At 45.6% G+C, this 23559-nt stretch overlaps 1 protein-coding gene across 1 annotated transcript in view; it reads left to right on the forward strand.

Moving 5' to 3' along the window:
* Positions 1–23559, forward strand: part of PXDN (peroxidasin) — a 571721-nt gene that overhangs the window by 496736 nt on the left and 51426 nt on the right. The window contains exons 20-21 of the mRNA XM_069606052.1: positions 8629–8749; positions 21011–21131. Coding sequence (XP_069462153.1) covers positions 8629–8749; positions 21011–21131 — 242 coding nt within the window. The remainder of the gene's footprint in view (positions 1–8628; positions 8750–21010; positions 21132–23559) is intronic.

Consider the following 23559-nt stretch of genomic DNA (forward strand, 5'->3'; position numbering starts at 1 on the left):
CGTAGAAGCAGAGGAAGCAGAGCACTAAGTCAGCAGAGCACGAGGACATGTGACCACACCAGTGATGCCGGAGTAGATGGGCAAACTCTGATTTTGTCCTGTGCTCACAAACCCTGAATAGCAGTGGCAGCACTGGAGAGAAAAGAAAGGAGCAAGTTGTCTTTCTAGGTGTGCCAAGCTGAAGTTGCAGTGTCTCCTAAGCCCTTCGTGCAGAGTCCAGCCGAGTAAAACTGGAGAGTGGGAAAGCTCTCCCTTAATGAGGCCAAATCAGACACCCATGCAGTGGAGTGGCATGGATCCCAGGAGTGCAAATAGTAGTAACAGGAGAAGCAACAAAGCCAGGAAGCCGCAGCAACCCTCAACCTTTATAATTGGCAGTTGGAAGAAGAAGCTCTGTACCCCTAAAATGCAAAGGTTCCTTGCTGGTTACTGTAGCCAGCTTTCAATTGTACTTGTTTCAGGTTATGAGCGAGTGAGAATCAAACGTAGAAGTGGGAAGTCTTTTAATAATGGGAAAGTAGCATGTGCTTACCTGAAACGCTTGTGTGTGATGAAAAACCTTTCTTTCCCGAGAAGCAGTAATATTTTGTTGCCGAGCGGTTGCATGTCTCTGATTAGCACATAAAACTCTGCCGGTAGCCGAAGCAAAGCAAAACTGACTTTCCTCAAGAGTTGCAGGTATTGTTAAAGGGAACGTGCATATGAGACAATGTTCCCTTTGCCTTGGAGGTTGAGTGCTGACCGAAAGGGGGGAATGAGTCTTTATTTGAAGTGGAAGCTCAATATTAAAACGTGATCGCGTGTGCCTAATTTGGGTTTCCATTGTGAACACTTACCTTGCAACACATCAAAGGTTGAAGAAGCAGAAGAAAGACATAGTAGAAGTCGAAGATAGAGCAAGCAGTGCCCATGTCCATAGAGGGATCTCTATGAAAGCCAAATCCCATGCAAATAAGTATGGTACACTGGAGGTTTTGAAGTTGCTGAAGGTGTTGATACCCAAAAGTCTATATCCATAGTTAGGAGAGTGGCACAACCACTTTGGGGTAACCACTGAAGACCAGGTGTACATAAAGCTGGGAAAGGGAGCTGGGTACTTGTTCATCAAAGTGAAGCAGAATCTATGCTAGCTGCGAGACAGGCAAAGAGGCTGCCCTTTCTGAGGAGATAGGAAGGAACTTGTGGAGGAAGATGATGTCTTGTAGTAATGCCTACTTTTAAAGTTGCCATTGAAGCAGCACATTGAGAAGCAGTAGAAGTTGTAGTAGTAGTAACAAGACCTTGGTGAAGTTAACTGTGAGCCCAATGGAGCTTTTCAGTCACATTGTAGAAGGAAGTTGGTTGTGAGTAGAGTGAATCTCAAGCAAGCACGTCCTGACAATTATATACAAGAAACCACAGATTCCAGGAGTAAAGTAGTTGTTGGAAAAGTGGGACAAAGAAACGTCTGCCAAATTCATCTGTTATTTCATGGAAGAAAGCCATCCAAGAAACTCCATTGGTGCTGTTAATTCATTGTGGAGGTATTTCATCAAACAAAGAGACTTTGACCACTGTATTTTTTTGTGTGAACTTTGTTTCCTTGGAACTTTTCAAGACTTTTGTTAAGACATTTTGTTATTTGGAGAAAATTGACTTTGGACATTCTTTGGAGAGCAAGATCTGCCCAGAAGTCATCCAAGACACTGAGTGTTTGGTAACCTTTTATTTATATTGTGTTTGTTATATGAATGTTGATATTGTTTATGGTGAGGGTTAGTTTTGTGAATGCTAGGATGTTTTCCCTTAGATCTAAAAATAGGTAGGGAACTCTCTGGTAGAGTATGTTTAGTTCCGATTTTGTTATTATATTTTTACATAATAAAATGGCAAATCCAAAGAAAACGCAATACAGTTGTGCGTCTCGCGTTACACACCTGCTAGTAGCTTTATGAGAATGGTAATATCAGCATAGAACAGCTGATTCCTCTTGAGCGGAGGCTGGCCTTTTCTGGGAGTTAATTTGCATAATCCAGTCCTGACTACTTTTCTAAAACGGGGCTGCAATTTGTTCTAAATATCCCTTTATTAAAGGACCTCTTGAAATCTTTCAGCAAAATGTGCTATTTTTGCAATTTCCTTTCTAATCCTATTGAACTCTAAGCTCAGAGAATTGCTTTAATGGAGACTGCTTTAGTAATAAGTGACTTCTAGGCATTCATTGTTTTTTGTGATCTGGCGATAGAGTGGGGTGATTGAACACAGGTAGTAATCTGTTGCATTTGATGAGCAGGATTGTGCTATCGGGTGATTTACGTGGAGCACAATATGGTTTTACCAGTTTATTTGGTTAGCTTTTATAGAGTTTAATTGGATGGTAGCATGCAAAGAAAAGAAAACAATGATTGAACACTTCGTTGGGGACTTGCAACATTGACGCTGGTTACGGGATTGAAGGAACATGAGCAATTCAGCATCCACAAATTATCCTTTGTCTGCACATGAATTTATTTGAATAAACCATAGTTCTTCTATCATCTTGTGAAAGCAAAGTGATTTTGCATGGTTGGTGTCATAAAATACCAGATTGACATGCTAAAATATAAATGATGCAAAAGGGAATGGATAGTAGGACTGCTCAAGGTGGGTCATTAATGGTTCACTGGGAGAGCAAGAAGAGGTGCTTTGGTTATTAGGATTTTGCAAAATAGTTTTAACTATGCAGGTGTATTGATGGACCTTAAGAATGTTTTAAAAAACGAGTCAATCTCTGCAACAAAGAGCTTGAGGGCACACCTTGAATAATTGGGGCACTATGTTTGGAAATTGTGTAGTAATCGACTCATTAATATGAGTGACCCTCATATTACCCCCATAGTGACCCGCCATCCTGCTCAACCGTCTCGGTGATAACCTGTGTATCACTGGACAGGCTCTGGCGTGGCTGACTTCTTTCCTCTCTGACCGACCCTCCCAGGTCCAATGTGGGTCCTTCCCCTACAATATATTTTTCTCTACCTGTGGTGTCCCCCAGGGATCTAACCTCTCTCCTTGGCTTTTCAACAAATACCTGGCACTCCTTGCCCAACGCATCACTGCTCTCTTCCCCAATTTTCAGTGCTATACCCTCGGCCTCCTCCCCTCCTTCCCTCATCTCTGTCTGTCTGCTATCCAGGAGTGGTGTGCCGCCAATGACCTCTGCCTTAATGCCAGTAAGACTGAGATTCTTCTCATCGGCACACCCTCTCCCTCCTTCCCTACAGCTCTCTAGCCGGCCTCTCTTGGCCCTCCTCCTGCTCCCACCTGCAAGGCTAAAAACCTTGGGGTAATCTTCGACTCCACACTCTCCTTCTCTCCTCACATCTCTGATGTCTCTACGAAGTCACACTACCAGCTGCATCTCCTCAGAGGTATTCTTCCTTTCCTCTCCTTCCCCCAGAAGCTCACCATCTCCAGAGTCCTGGTTCTCTCTAGGCTGGACTATTGCAACAGCGTCTATCTAAATCTGCCTGCCTCTACTATCCGCCCTCTGCAACTTATCCAAAACAGGACTGCGAGACTTGTCCTTGGCCTCAAGCCCAGGGATCGTATCTCCCCAGGACTGAAATCTCTGCACTGGCTCCCATTGGCTCCAAGGATTAAGTTCAAAACCCTCTGCATTATCCACAAGGCCTTCTGAAGCCTGGGGCTGCATTACCTTCAACTCTCTCTTCCCAACTACCTTCCTTCTCGGGCTCTTCGCTCATCTTCCTCCAACTCCTTCATGGTCAGCCGCTTCTCCAAGCAACGAGTTGGTGGTCGATCTCTCTCTTCGGCAGGGGCCTCCCTCTGGAACAGCCTTCCTGCCTCCCTGAAACTTGAGGAGAACTATCTCCGGTTCCGGAAACACCTCTAAACCTTCCTCTTTGCTTCTGCTTTCTCTGCCCCTCTCCCCTGCTGAAATTCCATGCCGAAACTGCACTGGTTACCAGGCCACCTTTTCTGATCTTGGGGCCAGGTCCCGCCTTTTGCACACCTGCCATGTCTCCCTGGCAACCCCCGCACTTAGGGACTGGTTTTCTGTATCCCTACAGTCCCCCTACCAGCACTTGTCTGCTCTTACCTTGCACTTGCCACCATCAGGCCACTTTTAAAAAAAAAACATTTTTATTGGTTTAAATTGAAAAACAATTTTTACAAAATATCAATCACTTAGAAAGTTCACTCAAAGGGTCCATTTCAAAATAATCACCATAGCTAGTTCTATTTGTCATCTGGCATGTATTACTCTTGGTTTAAATTTTTTCCATTCCTCACTGTTTCTTCTAGTGCCTCATGTCCACGATGCTCCAGATCAAAGTAGCTAAAGAATGTGGTTACTCCAATCAAGTAACCTGACAAGCGTCATCGCCGCTTGTCAGGATTAACCACCATTCGTCTTCTGTTAATGTAGTAAAAGAATTCAGCAGTTTTCCCAGAGCAGCTAATATCTCACTCCTAGTCCCTTTGCATCCAAGGAGATGATGTCTGCTTGTTTCTATCATATTCTCCGAGTGGCAGTATCTGCACTTGTTCGTCAATGAAAGATTTCGTATAAACAGTATCTCATTTGTTTTCAGTTGGTTCAGACGAAAGCGCATGAAAGTTCTGCTTAGGTTTTTATTCGGAAACTTTTCCAAGTAGTTTCTTACATCATTTATTTTCATCTCAGTAGTTGGAAAAGTTTTTGTTAGCTTATATTCATTTGACATTTCTCCTGTACGTATCCAATCAGCCTCAAAATGTTTTTTCATCACTTTGTCTGGATTTGTTAGCAGAAGTTCGACTGATGTGTTTATGGATTCTAGAATTTTGATATTTCGGCTTTTCCAAAGTTCTAAAGCCGGAATATTTCCTCTTTTCATCTCTTTACTAACCAATTCTAATGCTTTTGGTTTAGTGTCCAAGAGGAGTTTTCTATATAACTTCAATGTGTTTCACTCTTGGGTCGCCTTCGGTGAAATCAGGCATAATTCCCGTCCAATGAACGCTATTGGAGATGATTGTGCCAAGCTCAGTACCTTTCTCCAGAAAAAGCTCTCCAAATCAGTCCACAGTTTCTCTGGGAGTGAAAACATAGTGTCGGTCCCATATAACACAGCTGGTACTGCCTTCACTTTATAGAAGTTAAGAACGCCCACTGCTGAAAATCTTCCATATTTTTGGTCCACTGCTTTGGCTTTGGCCATCAGGCCGCTTTTATTTATCGTATTTATTGTTCTATCCCATGTACTGCACTTTCCCCTCTCCCTTCCCCCAGGCACTTTTCCCTTTCTTCTTACCCTTGCACTTGCGCGATCTGAATGACACCTGGCCTAGTAGGATCGTTGTCTGTCTTCCCACTGTTTCCCCTCCCTTGCCTCGTCGCGCCTTGAAACACTTGTGTATAGGTGCGTTATAAATGCCATATCATATATAATATCATATCATATACCCTGTAATGACCAGGCATTAATCTGACCAAAGAAATAGTGATCTGGGCTCTGTCTACTCCTAGCAGCCCTAAAAACAGGGGCTTCGAGACCAGAGCTGCTGTGTTTGTGCATGTTCTAATAATGTTATCGCAGGCAATCTCTCACATGAAACCATTGGGAAATTGGTTCCAGGAGTCCATTTTAATCCATTATCAAGATGCAGTTTGTTCTATTTGTTAGATGGGATTTAATGTTCAGTGTTTGAAAAGCCTTTTCCTACAACTTTGATTTTGAGTTGCCATGATTACTGTCATGTTTTCCGGTCTTCACTGATCCGTCCTTCTGGCTGTTAGGGAGAATTCTAATTTCTGTGCTCATTCCCTTCTACCTTAGAGACCCCTAGCTCTTTTGCTGGACTTTGAGATGTTTTGATTTTCTATCCTGGAGTGATGGAGACCTTTTTCTCACTCTCTCATGTATTTTTCTCTGATATGGACTCTGTGTTTCTTTTGGTTTTGGAGTCTGACAAACTCCATAGGCATCATCAATTTGTATTGTGACACACAGCACCCTCAGTGAAGTGTCACAGAGAAGTATTTTGGATTTCTCTTAAGGTTTAAATACCTTCTCTTGGATAAACTACTGTTTCCAAGAGTAGTTAAGTGAAATTGACTTTACTTACCTTTTTCTCTTTGTAAACCCCTCACATGCCAACTGATGTGGAGTGCTGGGGGTTACCTAGTATCTCCTTTGTCTACTTTCTCATGTAACAGTTTTATGTTACCCTCACTACAGTTAATGGCTGGTGGCAGTGATTTAATGTTCCTATCGTGGGTTTTTACTGCAGGCTGAATCCTCAGCTGCAGTATTGCACTAATGGGTGCCCATTTTGTCAAAATGGCCCGGTTTTCTTATTTCCCAATTTCTTGCTTGTGAGGTCTTTCTTTGGGTTTGGTTACTTTGTTCGTTTTGTCTTTGGCAGTATTCACGGGTGAAGCCCGCCTCTGGCTCCAGCGTGTCTGGCAGGGCGGGAAGCGAGGGAAGTTCCCGGAACTCCCTGTGCTTAATCTTCTTGGTTACAGGAATACACCCAAAGGTGATTGGCTGGCTGGCTCTCCTTGGTCCTCCAAGGACAGCCACCCTGCTGTGTGAGTGACAGCGAGGCTGCGAATGAATGGGAGAATCCTGCATAAAAGGCGAGATCTTTTGCAAGAAAGGCAGAGTCGACCACTGGACGAAGGAACCGAAGAAGAAACTGGAAGAGAACTTGCTGCACCCTCCTGGACTGTTAGTTTGCCTGGTGAAGCCCTGCTGCAGTGCTGAAGCTCCAAGTTTCAAATCGACTAGAGAAGCCCGGAACGGACGACTTCTTCACTTGGGTTGGTGGGACCAACTGACCCCAAGACAAACTTGACTGGAACCCCTCTCCCTGCCGGCTGTATTTCTTTGCTGCTGTTGGAACTAAGTGCCAGGGTACAGGGACACCAGGAACGAGTGATTCATCTTTAAGCCGGACCTGAGGTCCAATAAGATCCTAAGACCTCCCTCGAAGCAGGGCAACCCAAGCCTGAGCCACCTCAACAGAGTGCTGGACCCCAGAAGCAAGGGGAGCCCACCAGGTGTCCAAGAACCACAGTGGTGGTATTGACCGGTAGTTGAAACCGCAAAGTGCCGCTGATCGGGAGTAAGCTCATTGCTGCCACCGACCTTCAAACCGTAGTGCAGGAGTCCCCAGACGTCCTCCCTCTTGTCCCCATGACTGAAGTCCAGAAACACAGGATCTGCAGGACTACAACAGGAATAGAAGCCAGCTGTACCCTTCTCTTCAGACCCAAGGTACTGTCTAACTAGGGGTACTTACCTATTGTTGTGTGTGGCTAGCTTGCTCTCTCTGGAGACTTGAATTAGCTGCCCTTTGCAGAGTTGCTTGCATCTTTGCGTTCCACAAGCCTCCCAGCTTGTGGCCCAACATCGATTCTTTTCTACAAACTCTCTATATAACATTGTTCAAGACGTTTGTGCTATCTTCCAGAAGTGCCCCAACTCCCTTAGACTTTGCTCAATTGATATTGGCTGTCCTGGCTCCCTGCAGACTATTCTGACACTTTGACTTTGTGTTCACTTGTCCCTCCAAAGGTCATACATAAGTTACTTGTATGTCTGGGAAAGGGTTAACCTATACTTAATTGGGGGATTGAAAAGTACTTACCTGTACAGAGAACTTGTTAACCTTTGTTTCCTTCCCTAACCTTTTCCATTTTGTATAACTCCAGTATTGCATTAAGTGTTAAAGTGATATATCAATGTCCACAGTGTCCTAACTATTGAAGTCACCTCAGGGTGTAGGAGGTGTTTGTGTGTCATCCCAAAAGGGTATCTAATTACTTAACTAATACGTAAGGAGTGCGTTTTTGAAGTGTATTTTATTGTTGCATATTGCCCTTTCTAAAGAAGGCATATTTTAAAACTGTTAAATTAATCAAAAATATTTTTAATAAACCTTGAGTATGTGTTATTTGAATACCTGTCACTGTGAATCTCTATGTTGCACCTCTACTGCTCACATTGACCCCTCTTGAGATAAGCCTGACTGCTCAGTCACTCTACCAACTTGTGTAGTACAGGCTTATACCAAGGGTTGGGTTACCTATTGCCAAAAGGACAAGGCTGGTGTAGTCTCCCACAGGATTGCTGCATACAATCCTGCCCATCACTGGCCATGTGCATTGATTACCACAGTAGTATTACTACAAGTTAAGAGTTGTTGGAAAGATGTTCGGTAACTGGATATGCAGATAAAGTAGTGCTATGTCTTTCCTTAATAAAAAGAATGACTATTTAGAATGTGTATTTTACTGGTATAAAATTCAGAGTTCATTAATGTAGGCTGAGGAACTGAGAAACCAGTGTACTGTGCCCATTCCACAAAACCTTGAAAAAAATTAAGTGCTTGCCATTGTTATGTGCATTTATATGGAATTTATATATTTAGGTAGGAGTTCATTTAATATTTGGGTGAAACAATTTAGGTTAAGTGAATTTGTGAATTTTATGAAAACATTAAACAACTTTTTGACCACTCTGAAGCGTACTAAAATCCAAAGTTTAAATATCAAAGCGGCATCGTGTAGGAAGAAATTGCGCTTTGATGTGGTTATCAGTTTTTTTTTTGTTTTATAAAATAAATTTACATAAATGTGTCTTTGATACATTTCAGATTGTAGAACAAAAGGACAGTTTAATGCACTGTCGCATCATTTCCGAGGAAAGCGCTCTCTCGAATACAGCTTTGAGGAAGAAAACCCCTCCAAGAAGACGATGCCTGGAAAATCATTTGGGTAATACATTTGTATGCACACTATACATTTCATTATTTATACATGAACAAATGTAATTCTAACTATAACTTGTTGTATGACTATAATCTGTGCAACTAGTGTGCTACTGTGTGATAAAGGTGCCTGCCAATCACCAACAAAAATAATAGGAAGTTGTCGTTAAAACTGCATGTATAGGTTTATTAACTTATTAGATAGGTTATATGGCATTTGTATAGTGCCTAATGCCATTGATATGACCTCAAAGTGCTGTGGGGTGAATGCCCTTGGAGGACAAATTCTGAGGTATGAGAATATAATGTCTGTGTGCATTTTAGCCAAAACAAGGTAGGTGGAAGGGTGCTAAGTCCCTGCTAGAGTAGTGGCACAAAACTCTGAGATTCAAAATGCATGCCTACAACACTACCAAAATACAAAACCTTTGTCTGCTACCTGATTGTTGCAGCAGACGTGGTTCGAGGCTTGCCAGGTGCTGGGTTTCCCAGGGCAAATGGGTGTGCAAGGTGCCCAAGGAAGGTGCCCTTTGCCTGGAAGATAGCTCAGGGGCAACGTCTTCGACTTGGAAGCAAGACAATGCATAGCAACACGGGTTTGGATCCTGTGCTCGCGCTTAGAAACAGGTCTCCTGTAGTAAGCACCTTATAAAAGAATAATTATAATTAGCCGGCTGCCCAGGCAAATCTGCCCTGAAGCTTTTACAATATATTGTCCTTAACTAAAGAGGATATGTGCCCCCAGCTGTATAGCCAATTAAAATATGTGAGCTATTATTAAACTGAAATGAAAAAAAAAAAAAAATCTGAACAGAGCTGGCATGAGCCAGGTAATAGTTGGTGTGTATGCCCATATTGCAAAGGAGTTGACGGCACCACAGTCTTATAGATTGTAATAATGCTTCTAATGGATACTGTCCACCACATATTTTCTACCTTTTTGAAATAGCTCCATATGCAGACTCTGGATCCTGGAATATTTAAATAGCCACCAATGGGTGTATGCATGAGTGTAACTCACCTGATGTCTTGGCCTTAAAACTCAGTACTAGCCAACATTTCTCGATCTCAATAGTCAATCTTTACAACCGTCTTGATGAAAACATGTAAGAATTTGCTGAACAAACATCTATGACCATTAGGATTTGTGGAAAACGAAAATTAGCAAGGACTGCATCATAATAATAGCTGGTGACTTTAATGTGTAATTTGAGCCCTAGATATTCTACAAGATAGAATTCAGGAAGAGGAGCATGCCTGGTGATACCTGAATTAGTCTCAGCCAAGCCTAACAAAGAACATAAATATGCCCTCCCTGTAGAGGAAATGCTAACGAAGCTTGGTCTCTCAGCATGCAATAGGAGGTTAAAAAGTGACCAACTTGCAAAACATACATACAAAAGTGAAATTATTAGATTAACTATTGATTATATTTTGTTATGTTTTGAGTGTTAGCATAAAGTGATTGATTCTGAAGTATTTAATTGACCCGGAAGTGGTCATGATCCCCTATGCCTAACAATGACCCTAGGGCCCTGTCGGATAAAGGCAGATGATAATTGTACTTTGACTTCAGATGCTCTAGGTACGAGTATGTGATTTGATGGAGACAGAGTGTGTTCTCGCCATAACTTCAAGGGAGACCACAGTGAGCTCAATTAACCAGAGAGACCCTTTGATCCACAACCGACAGGAAGATGGGTGGGACTTAGTAGTACATGGTTTCACCCCTTTACCTTTCCTGTTGCAAACCACTCTGGTTATGACCTCATGCATAACAGAAGGTTGTTGGTGGGGACCCAGGATTGGTTCATTAAGGTAGACGTAGTCGGCTCCAATCAACTGGGGCCCATTTGGCCTTAAAGGAGGGCTGAGCTCCTCTCTTAGCAGGTCATCTGAAGACTTTGCAAGGAGTAATAAGGAGGACTCAATTGGACCCTGGCTGAAGGTACAGTCTGCCTTACAGCGTCCACCAGTGAAGGAAGGCCAGGATTTCCAAGAGGCAAGCAAGATCCCTCCCCTAAACATCACCCAGTGAGCAGGGGGAGATATTGAATCCAGAGGGCCCTCTAGCGGCTCTAGAACCGGTACCCAGCCAGCACACAGCGTGTCCTGCTAGCCTTTGCAACCAAGCTTCCTAGGTGGGAAGTGCCAGAGAGTCTCTGAACCGAACAAACAAGGCCGTTGCCTACAACACTCTCCTCAGCTTTGGGCTGTCCACCTTAAAGGACAACACAAGCCCAGCAAAGAAGCTAGGAGGAGAGCACAGACAACATTTTCGAGGCATTCGAGCCCCTCGAGCTGCAACCGACTGCACCACTGACTGTTGTCACGCCACAGTCGCTCACGTGTCTGAGACGCCTCGACAGTGCTTCAGACCCACCAACCAGCACTGAGACACCGATTCATAACCCTGAGCTGCTGTGCAGGCCAGTCTGCAGCCCTCCGTCCAGCCTCGCTCGCTGAACTGCCTGCCGCCTCACACCCGCAGCAGTCTCCCGTCTTGAACTCTGTCGTACAAGCTGCAAAGCACCCTGGAACCGACTCAATGCTGTCGAGCACCAACAACTTCTACAAGCACAAGGTAAATTGTGGTTCTGTCCCCCTGGTCCTTCCTCGAAGGCCTCTAGTGACATTTTACGACCCCTTGCACTCCTTGTGCTGAAACCAAGTATCCTTTAACATTGCCATTGATTACTTTACTGACTATCCTCGTGTCAGTAGCCAGAGTGCATCCCCTTTCTTTATGGAAACTGTCTGTCCTATGTACTTCTTTACAGGGTGGGTTGTATTTTGTAGTTTGTTAGAACTGTCTGTTGTAATAATAATGAAGTAAATATTTGTATACAACCTTGACTGGACAGTCCCTTTTATCATTGGGTAATAATTGTATTTTCGCTGTGTTGCAACTAACCGATGATCCACGACCTTGCAGAGGTAAGCATGCCGTTCCGTCCACATTACCAAAATTGAACAAGGAGGTTTATAAGTGACTTGTGTTTCCAATATGTTCGTATCCCTTCTTTTGGACTAGAGGTGTGGGGCTGATTGATGGTTTAGAAACCGATATTCATCCCTGGACCACTGCTGCCCCGTAAATTGATTCATCACATTGAGGGCGAAGCGGTCAGATCATTTGGAGCCTTGCACAAAGCTTAGTCACCCACCAATAAAAACACTGTTGCAAGCAACGTTTAGTCACTGCTAGGTAATAGTCATGGATCTTGACATGGAGACTGTAAAACGCATGACCAAGGATGTCCTGCTCATCTTATGTCAAGAGAGGGGACTTCCCCACAGCACTAATGTTAATAAACCTGACTTGCTGACCAGCCTCCAAGCTTAGGTAGAAGCAAGGGTGGTTCGGGAGAAGACTCCAGGGAGCAGGATAGGCCCGTGTACACAAGACCTTCCGGAGGGGGAAAAGGATGAAGACAACTACATGAGCAGTGTTTCTCGCCAATCATTCTGTGGGGGGGCAAGTGTGGTTTCTCTACACTCGAGAGTGTCTGTGGGAACAGGGGCTAGTGCGACATCCCGTATGGCCCAGGCCTCAGCACAGTCTTTAAGTTACCCAGTAGTTTTTCCGGCTGTTAATGGGGTAGCGGCTAGAAAGCTCCTTCTCGAGGAGAGGAGACTAGCATGAGGAACAGAAACAGCGGGATAAGGTTGCAATGGAGCGGGACAGGGCTGCCCTAGAGCTGCGCAAGCTGTTATGATATATCATTTATAATGCGCCTGCACACAAGTGTTTCTAGGCGCGACAAGACAAGGGAGGGAAAACATGAGGACAAGACAATCTTACTAGGCCTTGTGTCGTTCAGATAGTGCGGGAAGGGGAAGGGGGAGGGCTAAGAGTGTGGGGAGAGGGGCAGCAATGAGTAGTGCCACCAGTGCAGCGCGGCTCTGAGTAAGTGCAAAGAGGCAAGGGACTGTAGAGGTTACAGTTACACCCCCCAAGTGCCTGGTAGGCCCGGAGGTAGTGCAGGAGTGGCTGATCAAGATAGAGCCTAGTACCCAGTGAGACTCTGGGGGTAGCCAAGCAGCCAGGACAGGGAGGCCATTCCAGAGGGAGGCACCTGCAGAGGACTGCTATCTGCCACCCACTCTCTGTCTGGAGAAGCGTTTGACCCTTAGTGAGTTGGAGGTAGCTGAGCGAAGAGCTCGAGAAGGAAGGTATTTAGGAAGAGAGTGTTGGATGTAGTTTAGGCCCTGGCCCCAGTAAGCCTTGTGGACATTGCAAAGGGTCTTGCACTTGATCATTGCAGCCATCGGGGGCCAGTGGAGAGATTTCAGGGCTGGAGAGATACTGTCCATGGGCTTGAGGCCAAGGATAAGTCTTGCAGTCCTGTTCTGGATTAGTTGCAGCGGGCAGAGAGTAGAGCAAGGCAGATTTAGAAAAAAGGCTGTTGCAGTAGTTCAGCCTAGAGAGAACCAGAGCTCTGGAGACGGTAAGCTTCTGGGGGAAGGTGAGAAAGGGAAGAGTACCTTTTGAGGAGGTGAAGCTGTGGTAGTGGGACTTCTTGGTGAGGTCCGAGATGTGAGGAGAGAAGGAGAGAGCGGAGTCGAAGATAACACCAAGGTTTTTTGCCTCACAGGAAGGCGAAGGAGGGCAGCCAGAGTGATAGAGGGAAAGCGGGAGCAGGGGTCCCAATGAGAAGGATCCCGCTCTTACTGGCATTAAGGCAGAGATTGTTGGAGACGTACCAATCCTCAATCTTGGATAGACATAGACAGTCATGAATGAGCAAGGAAGGAAAGCAGGCTGAGGGGAGCCTGAAGCAGAGCGGAGTGTCATCTGCATAACACTGAAAGTTAGAGCAGAGGTTAGAGATCAGGTGGGCAAATAGAGGTTTAAGAACCATGGTGAGAGGACAGAGACCTGGGGAATGCCACAGGTGGAGAGGTGGCGTAGAGAAAAGAACCAAGTTGGACCTGGGAGGGGCTGTCCAAGTGGAAGGAGGTCAACCACTCCAGGGCCTGATCCGTAATGCCCAGGTTCACATGGAGTTGATTGATCAGGATGGTGTGGTTGATTGTGTCGAAAGCAGAGGAGAGATCAAGGAGGATGAGGACAGAAGGAATGCTGGAATCAAGGTTAAAGAGCAGATCTTCAAGGTTGTTCAGGAGAGCAGTTTTAGTATCTCTGGCCGCTGTGAAGCCAGGCTGTTGTTCATGGAGACAACCAACAGATTCAGTGTGGAGAGTAAGCTGGTAGATGGGCAGCTTTTCCAGGAGTTTGCCCAGGAAAGGGGTTGATGGAGATTGGGCGATAGTTTGCCGGACAGGTAGGATTGGCAGAAGGCTTCTTGAGGAGCGGGTGCACAAGGGAGTGCTTGAGGAGAGAGGGGAAAGTTCCAGTGGCGAAGGAGTGATTGCAGAAATCGGCCAGTTCTGGAGCAAGGGTGTCAATGTCATCCGTGATGGTGCTGAAGGCGCAGGGAAGCACCTGTTTGGATGACACTTTCATAGATCAGACATGTCTAGAAACCTTGTCAGGTATAGTCGGAGAGAAAGAGGAGAAAAGCGAGCAGAGGGAGCTAGCGCTTGAAGAGGAGGCCAACAGACCCACCTCTAGCAAAAGCAGCAGTAGTGGCTCAAACCAGAGTGCCAAGGATAAGCCCAGAGTGCCAAGGATAAGCCCCGGAGGCACATCCCCAAAGATTGAAAGCAGGCTTACGAAGTCGGGAAGGATATTTTTGACTGGTTTGAAGTGCTTGAGGTTGCTTTTCAGCTACAATAGATGGATGAGGTACTGAGGGGTGCAGCCCTGATTAGTCACTTACCGACACCAGAGACTGATGCAATTCTTCAGCTAAATCCTCAGGAAAGGCCTGTTTATCAAAGCATGAAGGCAGCCCTCATCAGGAAGTTATGTAAAACTCCAGAACAGTATCTCAAGAGCTTCAGAGATCTCGGAAATAAAGGTGGCCACACATTTGAAGCGTTCACACACTTGTCGTTGAAATGTCTGCGACTGGTAGCAAATTTGACACATTTAAAGGGAAGTACAATCTTATTGCGTGTGAGCATTTATTGAAATATTGTGAGGTTGACCTACACCAGCATCTTGTGGACAAGACTATCGCAGACCTTAGGGAGCTTGCAAAGGCTGCCAGCAGGTTTGGGAGTACTCAAGTCTCCAGAAAAAGGCTCAGGCGAGCACAACCGAACCAGAAGAGAAATCGGCAGACAAAAAAGTAAACAAGAATGGGAAAGATAAGGTCCAACCCAATCCTATCCGAAGTCAGGTCCCCAAAAGAACAAAGGGAAATCCCAAAACTCTAGTTCAGCCGTGCACACTGAAAAGAAGAGCGCAGCTAACCCTAACACTGGGACACCTGCGTTCTCACCACCCAAAGGTTGTTTCTTGTGTAAGGAGCTGGGCCATAGGAAAGGCAATCCTGCTTGGAAGGGTTTACCCCAAGCAAGCCATAGGGAATGTTGGACTCATGGAAGAGGCCATAATTAGTGTGGGCCTACTAGAGGAGGACTTCGCACTAGGCCAGGGAGTGGCCGAATGTCGATTGCTTGCACTGAGTGGGAATGGTACCGGTTCTCCAGAAGAGATCCCAGTTCAAAATAATACTCATAACTATCTAGAACATGTGTATATCAATTGACACAAAACTCCTGCGGTCCGAGTCACCCGGCAGTGGGTACAGCCAGGCCAATATATTGATGGGCCTATTTGTAGCATCAGTGGCTTTGACGGAAAGAGTAAGTGCCCCTTGGAGATAGGAGTTCAGCTGGCGAGGTGAAACGCCCCAGCGCTGTGTACCGGTGAAAGACTCCATCCCTGTCCCATGTCCGTTGGGAAATGATCTTCCTGATCCCGAAGTAGTTGGCAGCGGCTACCCGATTGAGGACCAAAGAGATCGCCGGATTGAAGACTGGTTGTCTGCGCACTTTTACTGAATGTAGCTCGGCATAAAGTTTAAGGAATTTGTCCGGTCCTGTCTGACTTGTCAAGCTTCTGGCAAGTCAGGTGGTGCCACAAAGGCCCCCTTAATTCCACTACCCATGGTTGGGCAGCCTTTGAGAGAATATGCATGGATATTGTGGGTCCTTTGGATTCTCAAACCAGCCCAGCTAACATATCCATCTTGGTGGTGGTAGACTACCCCATAAGATACCCCAAAGCTGTCCCTCTGAGGAGCATCAACGCCCCTGTGGTTGCGAAGGCTCTGATTGGGACATTCTCCTGTGTTTGATTCCCCCAAGGAAGTCGCTTCTGACAGGGGATCAACCTTCATTTCAGCGTATATGATGGCCATGTGTGAAGAGTGTGAAGTCACCTATAGGCTCTCTACATCCTTTTATCCGCAAACAAATGAGCTTGTTGAGCGGTTCACCAAGACACTGAAAGGCATGGAAGGGCACCCGAGGAGAAAATGGGATATTCTCCTGCCATGCGTTCTGTTCGCCTGCAGGGAGGTGCCACAGAATGGAGTAGGGTTTAGCCCCTTTGAGCTTCTGTTTGGACACCCTGTATGAGGTTCCCTCAGGCTAGTGAAAGAGGAATGGGAAAGGCAACCCTCATCCCCTACACAAGATGAGGTGGACTATGTACTTGTCTTTCGGTCTATAATGGCAAAGTACATGGAACAGTCGACAAAGAACCTAAAGGCCAGTCAGGAGCTGATGAAGCACTGGCACGACCAGAAAGCCACAGTGACAGTTCATTCTCCAAGCCAGTGGGTGTTGATTATGGAGCCTGTCAAACCCAGTGCCCTTCAGGACAAGTGGACTGTGCCTTACTGTGTGCTGAAAAGTCAGTGATGTGAATTATCTCATTGACGTGAAAGGACCTAAACAGATGTGCAGGGTCTTTCACGTGAACCGGCTAAAACACCATTATAGCCGGAATTACTTGGTCATGGCTTTAGTGACTGATGGAGAGACTGATGAGGATACCGATACCCTCCCAGACCTTCTGTGCACCAAAGTCACAGATGGGTCAGTTGAAGGTGTCAACCTTGCAAGAGACCCATCAGAACAGCAGCTGACAGACTGTCGCCGGTTACTGGGACAGTTTGCCGGTCGGTTTTTGCTGACTCCAGGTCGCGCAGAGTTGTGCACCCATGATGTGGACACTGGAGACAGTAAGCCGGTGAAGAGTAGGATTCACTGCATGTCCGATAAGGTACGGTTCACCATTAAGGAGGAGGTTTAAAATATGCTGTTGCTTGGAGTGATAGAGCTATCCCACAGCCCCTGGGCTAGCCCAGTGGTACTGGTCCCTAAAAAGGCCAGTGGTGGGAAGACTGACGTTAACTTTTCTGTAGAATACAGGGGGCTCAATTCTGTCATGATGACAGATGCTCACCCCATTCCACTGGTAGATGAGCTCATTGACAAGCTTGGCGCTGCCAAGTACATGAGTACCTTTGACCTCACAGAAGAGCATTGGCAGGTCGGCTTGGCAGATGGAGCGAGGGAAAGGTCAGCATTCTCAACCCCGGAAGGACATCATCAGTTCACTGTGATGCCCTTCGGATTGAAGAATACCTGTGCCACTTTTCAGTGGCTGGTTAACCAGGTTTGTCGGGTCTGGAAAATGTCAGTGTCGCCTCTTTAGATGACATTGCTGTCTTCAGCCACACCTGGGATGATTACTTACCCCACCTGAAACAAGTGCTTCAGGCACTGCAGAATGCAGGTCTAACTATCAATGCCACAAAGTGCCAGATAGCGCAGGGCATAGTGACTTACCTAGGCCACCTCGTCGGTGGCGGTAAGAAACAATCTCTCGAAGCAAAGGTACAGGTTTTGAAGGATTGGGACATCCCCACCACACAGACGCAGGTGAGAGCCTTTCTAAGTCTCACCGGGTACTACCGATCGTTCATCAAGCGGTATGGGACCATTGTCATGGCCCTGAATGATGGAACTTCCAAGAAGATGCAGAAGAAGGTAACTGTCAAACCTCCTTTCAGGATTTAAAGGATGGATTGTGCAGGGCCCCAGTTCTGAAAGTGCCAGACTATGGTCAGGAGTTAATTATCCAGACAGATGCCTGTGATTTTGGGTTTGGAGCAGTGTTCATGCAGCTGAACTCTGAAGGGGTAGAGCAACCTGTCGCCTACATTAGCAGGCGATTGACAAAAAGGGAAGGGTACTGGACTGTTGTTGAAAGAGGCTTATGCGGTGTGTGGGCCGAAAAGAAGCTGAAACCCTACATCTTTGTGTCACACTTTATGATCCAGACATACCACTGGCCTCTTCGATGGTTTAAGCTTCTGAGTTGGGCCATATCCTTACAGGGATTAGATATGGACATCCAACACAAGCCAGGCTGCCAGCATGGAAATGCAGATGGCCTCAGCTAGTAATTTCACCTTGATGATGAACCAGACCCTCAATAGGGTGGTGGTTCACATGTTAAGGATGGGGGCAGCATGTTAGGAATTCGATCATCCGCATGGCGGGTGTGCACTGGCCTGGGCTTTTTTGATATTTTTTAAAAAAATTGAATGATGGGTGACCAACTTCGGAAAATGTGTGGGGCTAATCCGCACACATATTTTCCTATGCTCATTGCAGTATAAACACAGTCAAGTGTACTCTGGGTGGACACAGCCTACAGACACAGTCCTCCTGTCATGTTCAGTTGGAATGTGACAGCCAGGAGTACATGAAAGCAGCAAGAGGGGGAGGGCAACACCTTCCTTCTGCCATGGGCAGCCTAATTAAATATCAAAGGCTCCATGGATCTTCCCTATCCTTTGTCTGCCTGCTGCTGGCAGCACATGCTGATGAGTTAATTGAGGCAAGCCTGCGGAAGGCCTGTCACAGGACTGATCAAGGCCAGGATGCAGAACACCCTTTTGATATTCATTTGTGTCAACTTGAAGTCAGCTCCCGCCCCTTAGTATGAAGGGCAGTGAATGTCATGTCTGGGACAACTGTTTACAGTGGTCATCCCCGCACAGGGACCCATTTAGGAAGGAACAAGTATGTGATTTGGTGGAGACAGAAAGTCTGCTCTCCCCATAACTTCGATCAGGGACCACAAAGAGCTCAATTAACAGGAGAGAACATTTGATCCACAACAGACAGGAAGGGACTTAGTAGTGCATGTTTCCACCCCTTTACTTTTCTCATTGCAACGCACTCTGGTTATGACCTTACACATAGCAGAAGATTGTTGGTGGGGACCTAGGATTGGTTCATTAAGGTAGGCTTAGCCTGCACCAATCACTGGGGCCCACTTGGCTTTAAAAGAGGGCTTAGCAGATAATCTGAAGACTTTGCCAGGAGTAACAAGGAGGACTCATTTGGACCCTGGCAAAATATAGTCTGACTAACAGCTTCTGCCAGTGAAGGAAGGCCAGGATTTCCAAGAGATAAGCAAGATCCTCCCCTAAACATCTCCCAGAGAACAGATGGAGATACTGAATCCAGAGGACCCTCTAGCAGCTCAAGTGGTAGTGGGAAGTGCCAGAGTGTGTCTGAACCGAAGAACAAAGCCGTTGGCTGCAACACTCTCCTCAAATTTGGGCTGCCTGCCTTAAAGGACGACATGAGCCCAGCAAAAGAAGCTAGGAGGAGTGCACTGACCAGCATCAACCAGTGTCCATTTTTAAGCCCATTTTCGAGGCAGTCGAGCACCTCGAGCTGCAACCGACTGCACCACTTGTTATGCTGCAGTCGCTCATGCCATCCGAGAGGCCTCGCCCAGTGCTTCAGACCTGCCAACCAGCACTGAGATGAATCCTGACACTGATCCGCCGTGTAGGCCAGCCTGCAGCTGTCCGTCCAGCCCCGCTCACCAAACTGCCTGGCGCATGATACCTGCAGTTGTCTCCTGCCTTGAACTCTGTCGCAGAAGCTGCAAAGCACCCTGAAACCGATTGCTTCTACAAGCACAAGGTACATTGTGATTCTGTCCCCCTGGTCCTTCCTCGAAAGCCCCTAGTGAAATTTTATGACCATTGCTCCCCTTGTGCTGAAACCAAGCATCCTTGAATGTTACGATTGATTACTTTACTGACTACCAGGCAAGGCTCCTGAAAGAACAGCCAGCCAGCCAATCAGGAGTGGTTGCATTCAGGCACTCCTAGCGACAACCTGCCTCACTTCCTGCCCTTCAGACACGCTGGAGCCAGAGGCGAGTTTCAGGACTGGAGCCCGCAAAAGGCAAAACAAACAAAGGGTTCAAACCTGGCTTGGTGCACAGAGTAAAACCCCAGAAAGACCTCACAAACAGAAAATGGTCAAAAAACTAGACTGTGGACATTTTGACAAAATGGTCACACATGGGTGCTATACTGCAGCTAAGGATTCAGCCTGCAGTAGAAAAGCACACTGGTAGGAAAATTAAACCACTGCCACCAGCCTTTTAAAGTAGTGAGGGTAACATAAAAATTGTTACATGAGAAGGTAGGGTAAGGGGCTACTAGGTAACCCCCAGCACTCCACATAAGATGTGGTGTGCTGGACCTACAAAGAGAAAAGGATAAGTAAAGTCAATTTCACTTGGGAACAGTAGCTCACACGAGAAAAGGTGTAGTTCACACAAGAAAAGGTATTTAAACCTTTTGAGAAATCGAAAGGATTTCTCTGCGACACTGCACTGAAGGTGCTCTGTGTCAACATACAAAAAGAAGATGCCTATGGAGTTTGCCAGACTCCAAAAACAGAGGAAACATATAATCCAAATCAGGTCAAAACACATGAGAGAGAGAAAGAAAAAGGTCCCACTCACTCAGGAGTTACAATGAAAGTCTTAAATCCAGAAAAAGAGCTGTGGGGTCTCTAAGGTGGGAGGATGTTAGCACTTAAATGAAAATTATGCCTAACAATGCCCCAGCATCTTCTGCTTAGCCTCCACCCCTCTATTGAGACGGAAATGATATATGATTGGTTATGTATAACATGCTTGATACCCAGAGGTCTTGCTTCCAAGGCGAGCACGTTGCCTCCTGACCTATCCTCCCGAGACTTTAGTACAACAATAATAACAACTTTAATCAATAACGGCATAAGAAAAACATGTTTATGTTTCTTAAACCGAGCAGCTTGCACTGTCCTTTGGAAAACCTAGATCCTTTCCCTTGTGTTCTGTTGCATGATGTCCCAGCACACTCGTGTTCTATTGATTGATGCCTACCTACTCAAACACGTAGAACCTCTCCACTTGCTAATTCAACTTTCCTAATGACAACATTGCCACTCTGCGCCCTTACTGTCATCTTTCCTCTTTCCAGCATTGCGTACTCAGTGATATTAGGTACAATTCTAATATTTAGTTTTTTATTTTCAGTTCAGCATATATAAAAAATGTGACGTCAATACCTGATCAAACCAGAAATTTACCTATTGTGAACGACTTCAAAGAATTTGTTCTAGATATGCAAAAAACAATTACAAGCCTCAGAAAACAGGTAAGTTGATGAAGCACTACTGTTCCCTCTTTTGCAGCGTTGCTTTTTGATATGTTTTTCTTTATTATTGTAACTTTGTCATTCAGCTATGCCCTCTGTCACCGAAAGCGACATTATCCAGTCAATGCTGGATGGCCATAATTTTCCACAATAACACTTCAGTGACAGTGAGTTTAAGATTTCCTTGTGCAGATTAAGGATGAGGACCTTACAAGCATAATATGTTCCAGCTCACAGGAAAGTAGGACGCCATCATTTCCGCAGCCTACACAATGAAGCATGTATTGTTAGAGTGGACAAAAGCAGCCAACTTGATGTAACAAATGCTGTGCCAATTGGGAAAATGAAGAACATACACTAGCCAAATGTCTACCAAAGGCCTTTGGTCCAAGGCAAAACAATAATAGGCATTCAGTGGGATTAGTCCCCTGAGTGTTTTTATTGCAGGCAGAAGGGAAATAAGTTGAGGTCCAAACAGAGAGCACCCAATGATGTTCTCCATAAAATGGTAGCACATGGTTCTTTGTTCGGGGGTTTTTTCTAATGTCCACCCAAAGGACTTTATGAGACTCTCTACTTGGCAATGCAGAGCTCCAACTTCTAGTATAAGTTTCTACCGCTCAGGTTAAGTAGCAACGCACAGCAGCCAGGCTTATTTTAGCAGGGAGCAAGGACTGTCGGAACGTACAAAGAACTTGTAGCATACATACGGTCCAAAGTAACACTTATACACTCTGGGGTTATATAAAAATACTGGTTTATTTTAAATGTATAACCAAATCGAGACTTCTGGTAAGTGAACCACAGTGAAAAAGACTTGTAGAATGGCAGTATTCAATTCAAGGTAAGCAACAACTGCTGTGTAGTAAACTTTATAGTTACCTTCTAAAAAGTAAGTAAAAACCTAACAATTACTTTTCAGAATAGCTTTATGCAATTCAAAGGTATGTAATAACTGTAAGTTATTCTGTTTCAGGAATAACTTGAAGGTACAAGACCAAAACAAGCAGGTAAATACTTTACTGAGCTTGTAGGTACTTTTTAGAATAGAAGAACAATACAAAGTTAAGTAGGAACTTGGCAATTACTTTTAAGAAGGACTGTATGTAATTCAAATTTGAGTGATACATGTGTAGTACTTTTTAGAATAGTAAACACAATTCCAAGGTAAATAAGAACTTGGTTTCAGATCCTTATGACACAAACTGCACCAACACAAGGTAACGTATTTGGGTATCTTTTCATAGAGCCTATGCTTTAGGAGTCCTTCTCTGTCTAGTTCTGAGTCTTTCAGGGTCAGATTGGAGGTCAAAAAGGCAGGCACAAGCTGTAGCAAAGTCAAGAGTTTATGTGGAATTCTTCTGGAGCAAGTAAGTAGCAGTTTGTGTGTGTAAAAGGGTTCAGGGGCTCCGTGGAAGGCTCCCTACATGCATTTCAGCGTTGGACCTGGGTGAACTATCAAAAACACGAATGACTCCCCCCTAACTCCACAGGAGCAACACAACGACTCTAGGTACGTATTACATTGAGTCCCACTAGATGCCTTCACCATGTCACGGCTGCAGACCCGGTCTCCTGTTCCTTTTTTCATGGTGATGAAAGGAGGGCCTCCCAATGGGATTTCGCAGCAGCAGCGGTCAAGAGAGGGGACTACCAGCAAAGGTTTTTAGTATATGTCACTGTGGCTCTGTGGTTTTGGTGACTTTTCAGAGACATCAGTGAAGAACAGTTCTCGTCCGATCATTTTTTGCCATGCTTGCTTGGTCCTGCACTCTGGTAAGGGGACTTTAATGGGGTGGAATCTTCCTTCTGGAAGTCCTGAAGAAGTCCACCAAAGTTTTGGGAGGATTCGTTCTTCAGAAGACGATGCACTGCAGGATGGTCAAAGATCCCAGGATATTAGAGGTTTGCTGTCCAGGAAGGTCATAGCACATCATTGCATGGCTCAAATTGCAGGCCGTCTGAGGACTGATTATACTCACTAGTCCATGGGAGGAAGTCCTCTTTAGAGCTTCGGTCGATTCGAAAACGGGGTCAGGACACCAGTGGTCACTTAAGCTGCTTCTCCGGTTATTGGAAGGTGCTGCAGGTATCTCTGACCATCTTATTCTTTGGTTCTTCTGTTCCAGTGGTCGACTTGTCATCAGCCTCTGGATCCAAGCCATGCATCCAGGAACCCAGCCAATAAGCACTCCTGCTACATTCAAGCTTTGGGGGGTGGCTGTCCTTTCTGGACAGCCAGCCTCCCAGTTGTAACTGGTTACAGACAGGCATGCCAGAAGACAAAGGACTGCAGAGTTTGGAACTCCTTCCTCGTTTCCTATCTTCAGACACTCTAGAGCCTTGGCTGGCTTCACAAAGGATTAACACCAAAGAGACAAAAGTCAAACCAGGACCACCCCACCCATGATGGCAGAAGTACCAAGAA

The sequence above is a fragment of the Ambystoma mexicanum genome, chromosome 4p (genome assembly GCF_040938575.1).
Source record: "Ambystoma mexicanum isolate Mex_15411 chromosome 4p, UKY_AmexF1_1, whole genome shotgun sequence".
Taxonomy (NCBI): Eukaryota; Metazoa; Chordata; class Amphibia; order Caudata; family Ambystomatidae; genus Ambystoma; species Ambystoma mexicanum.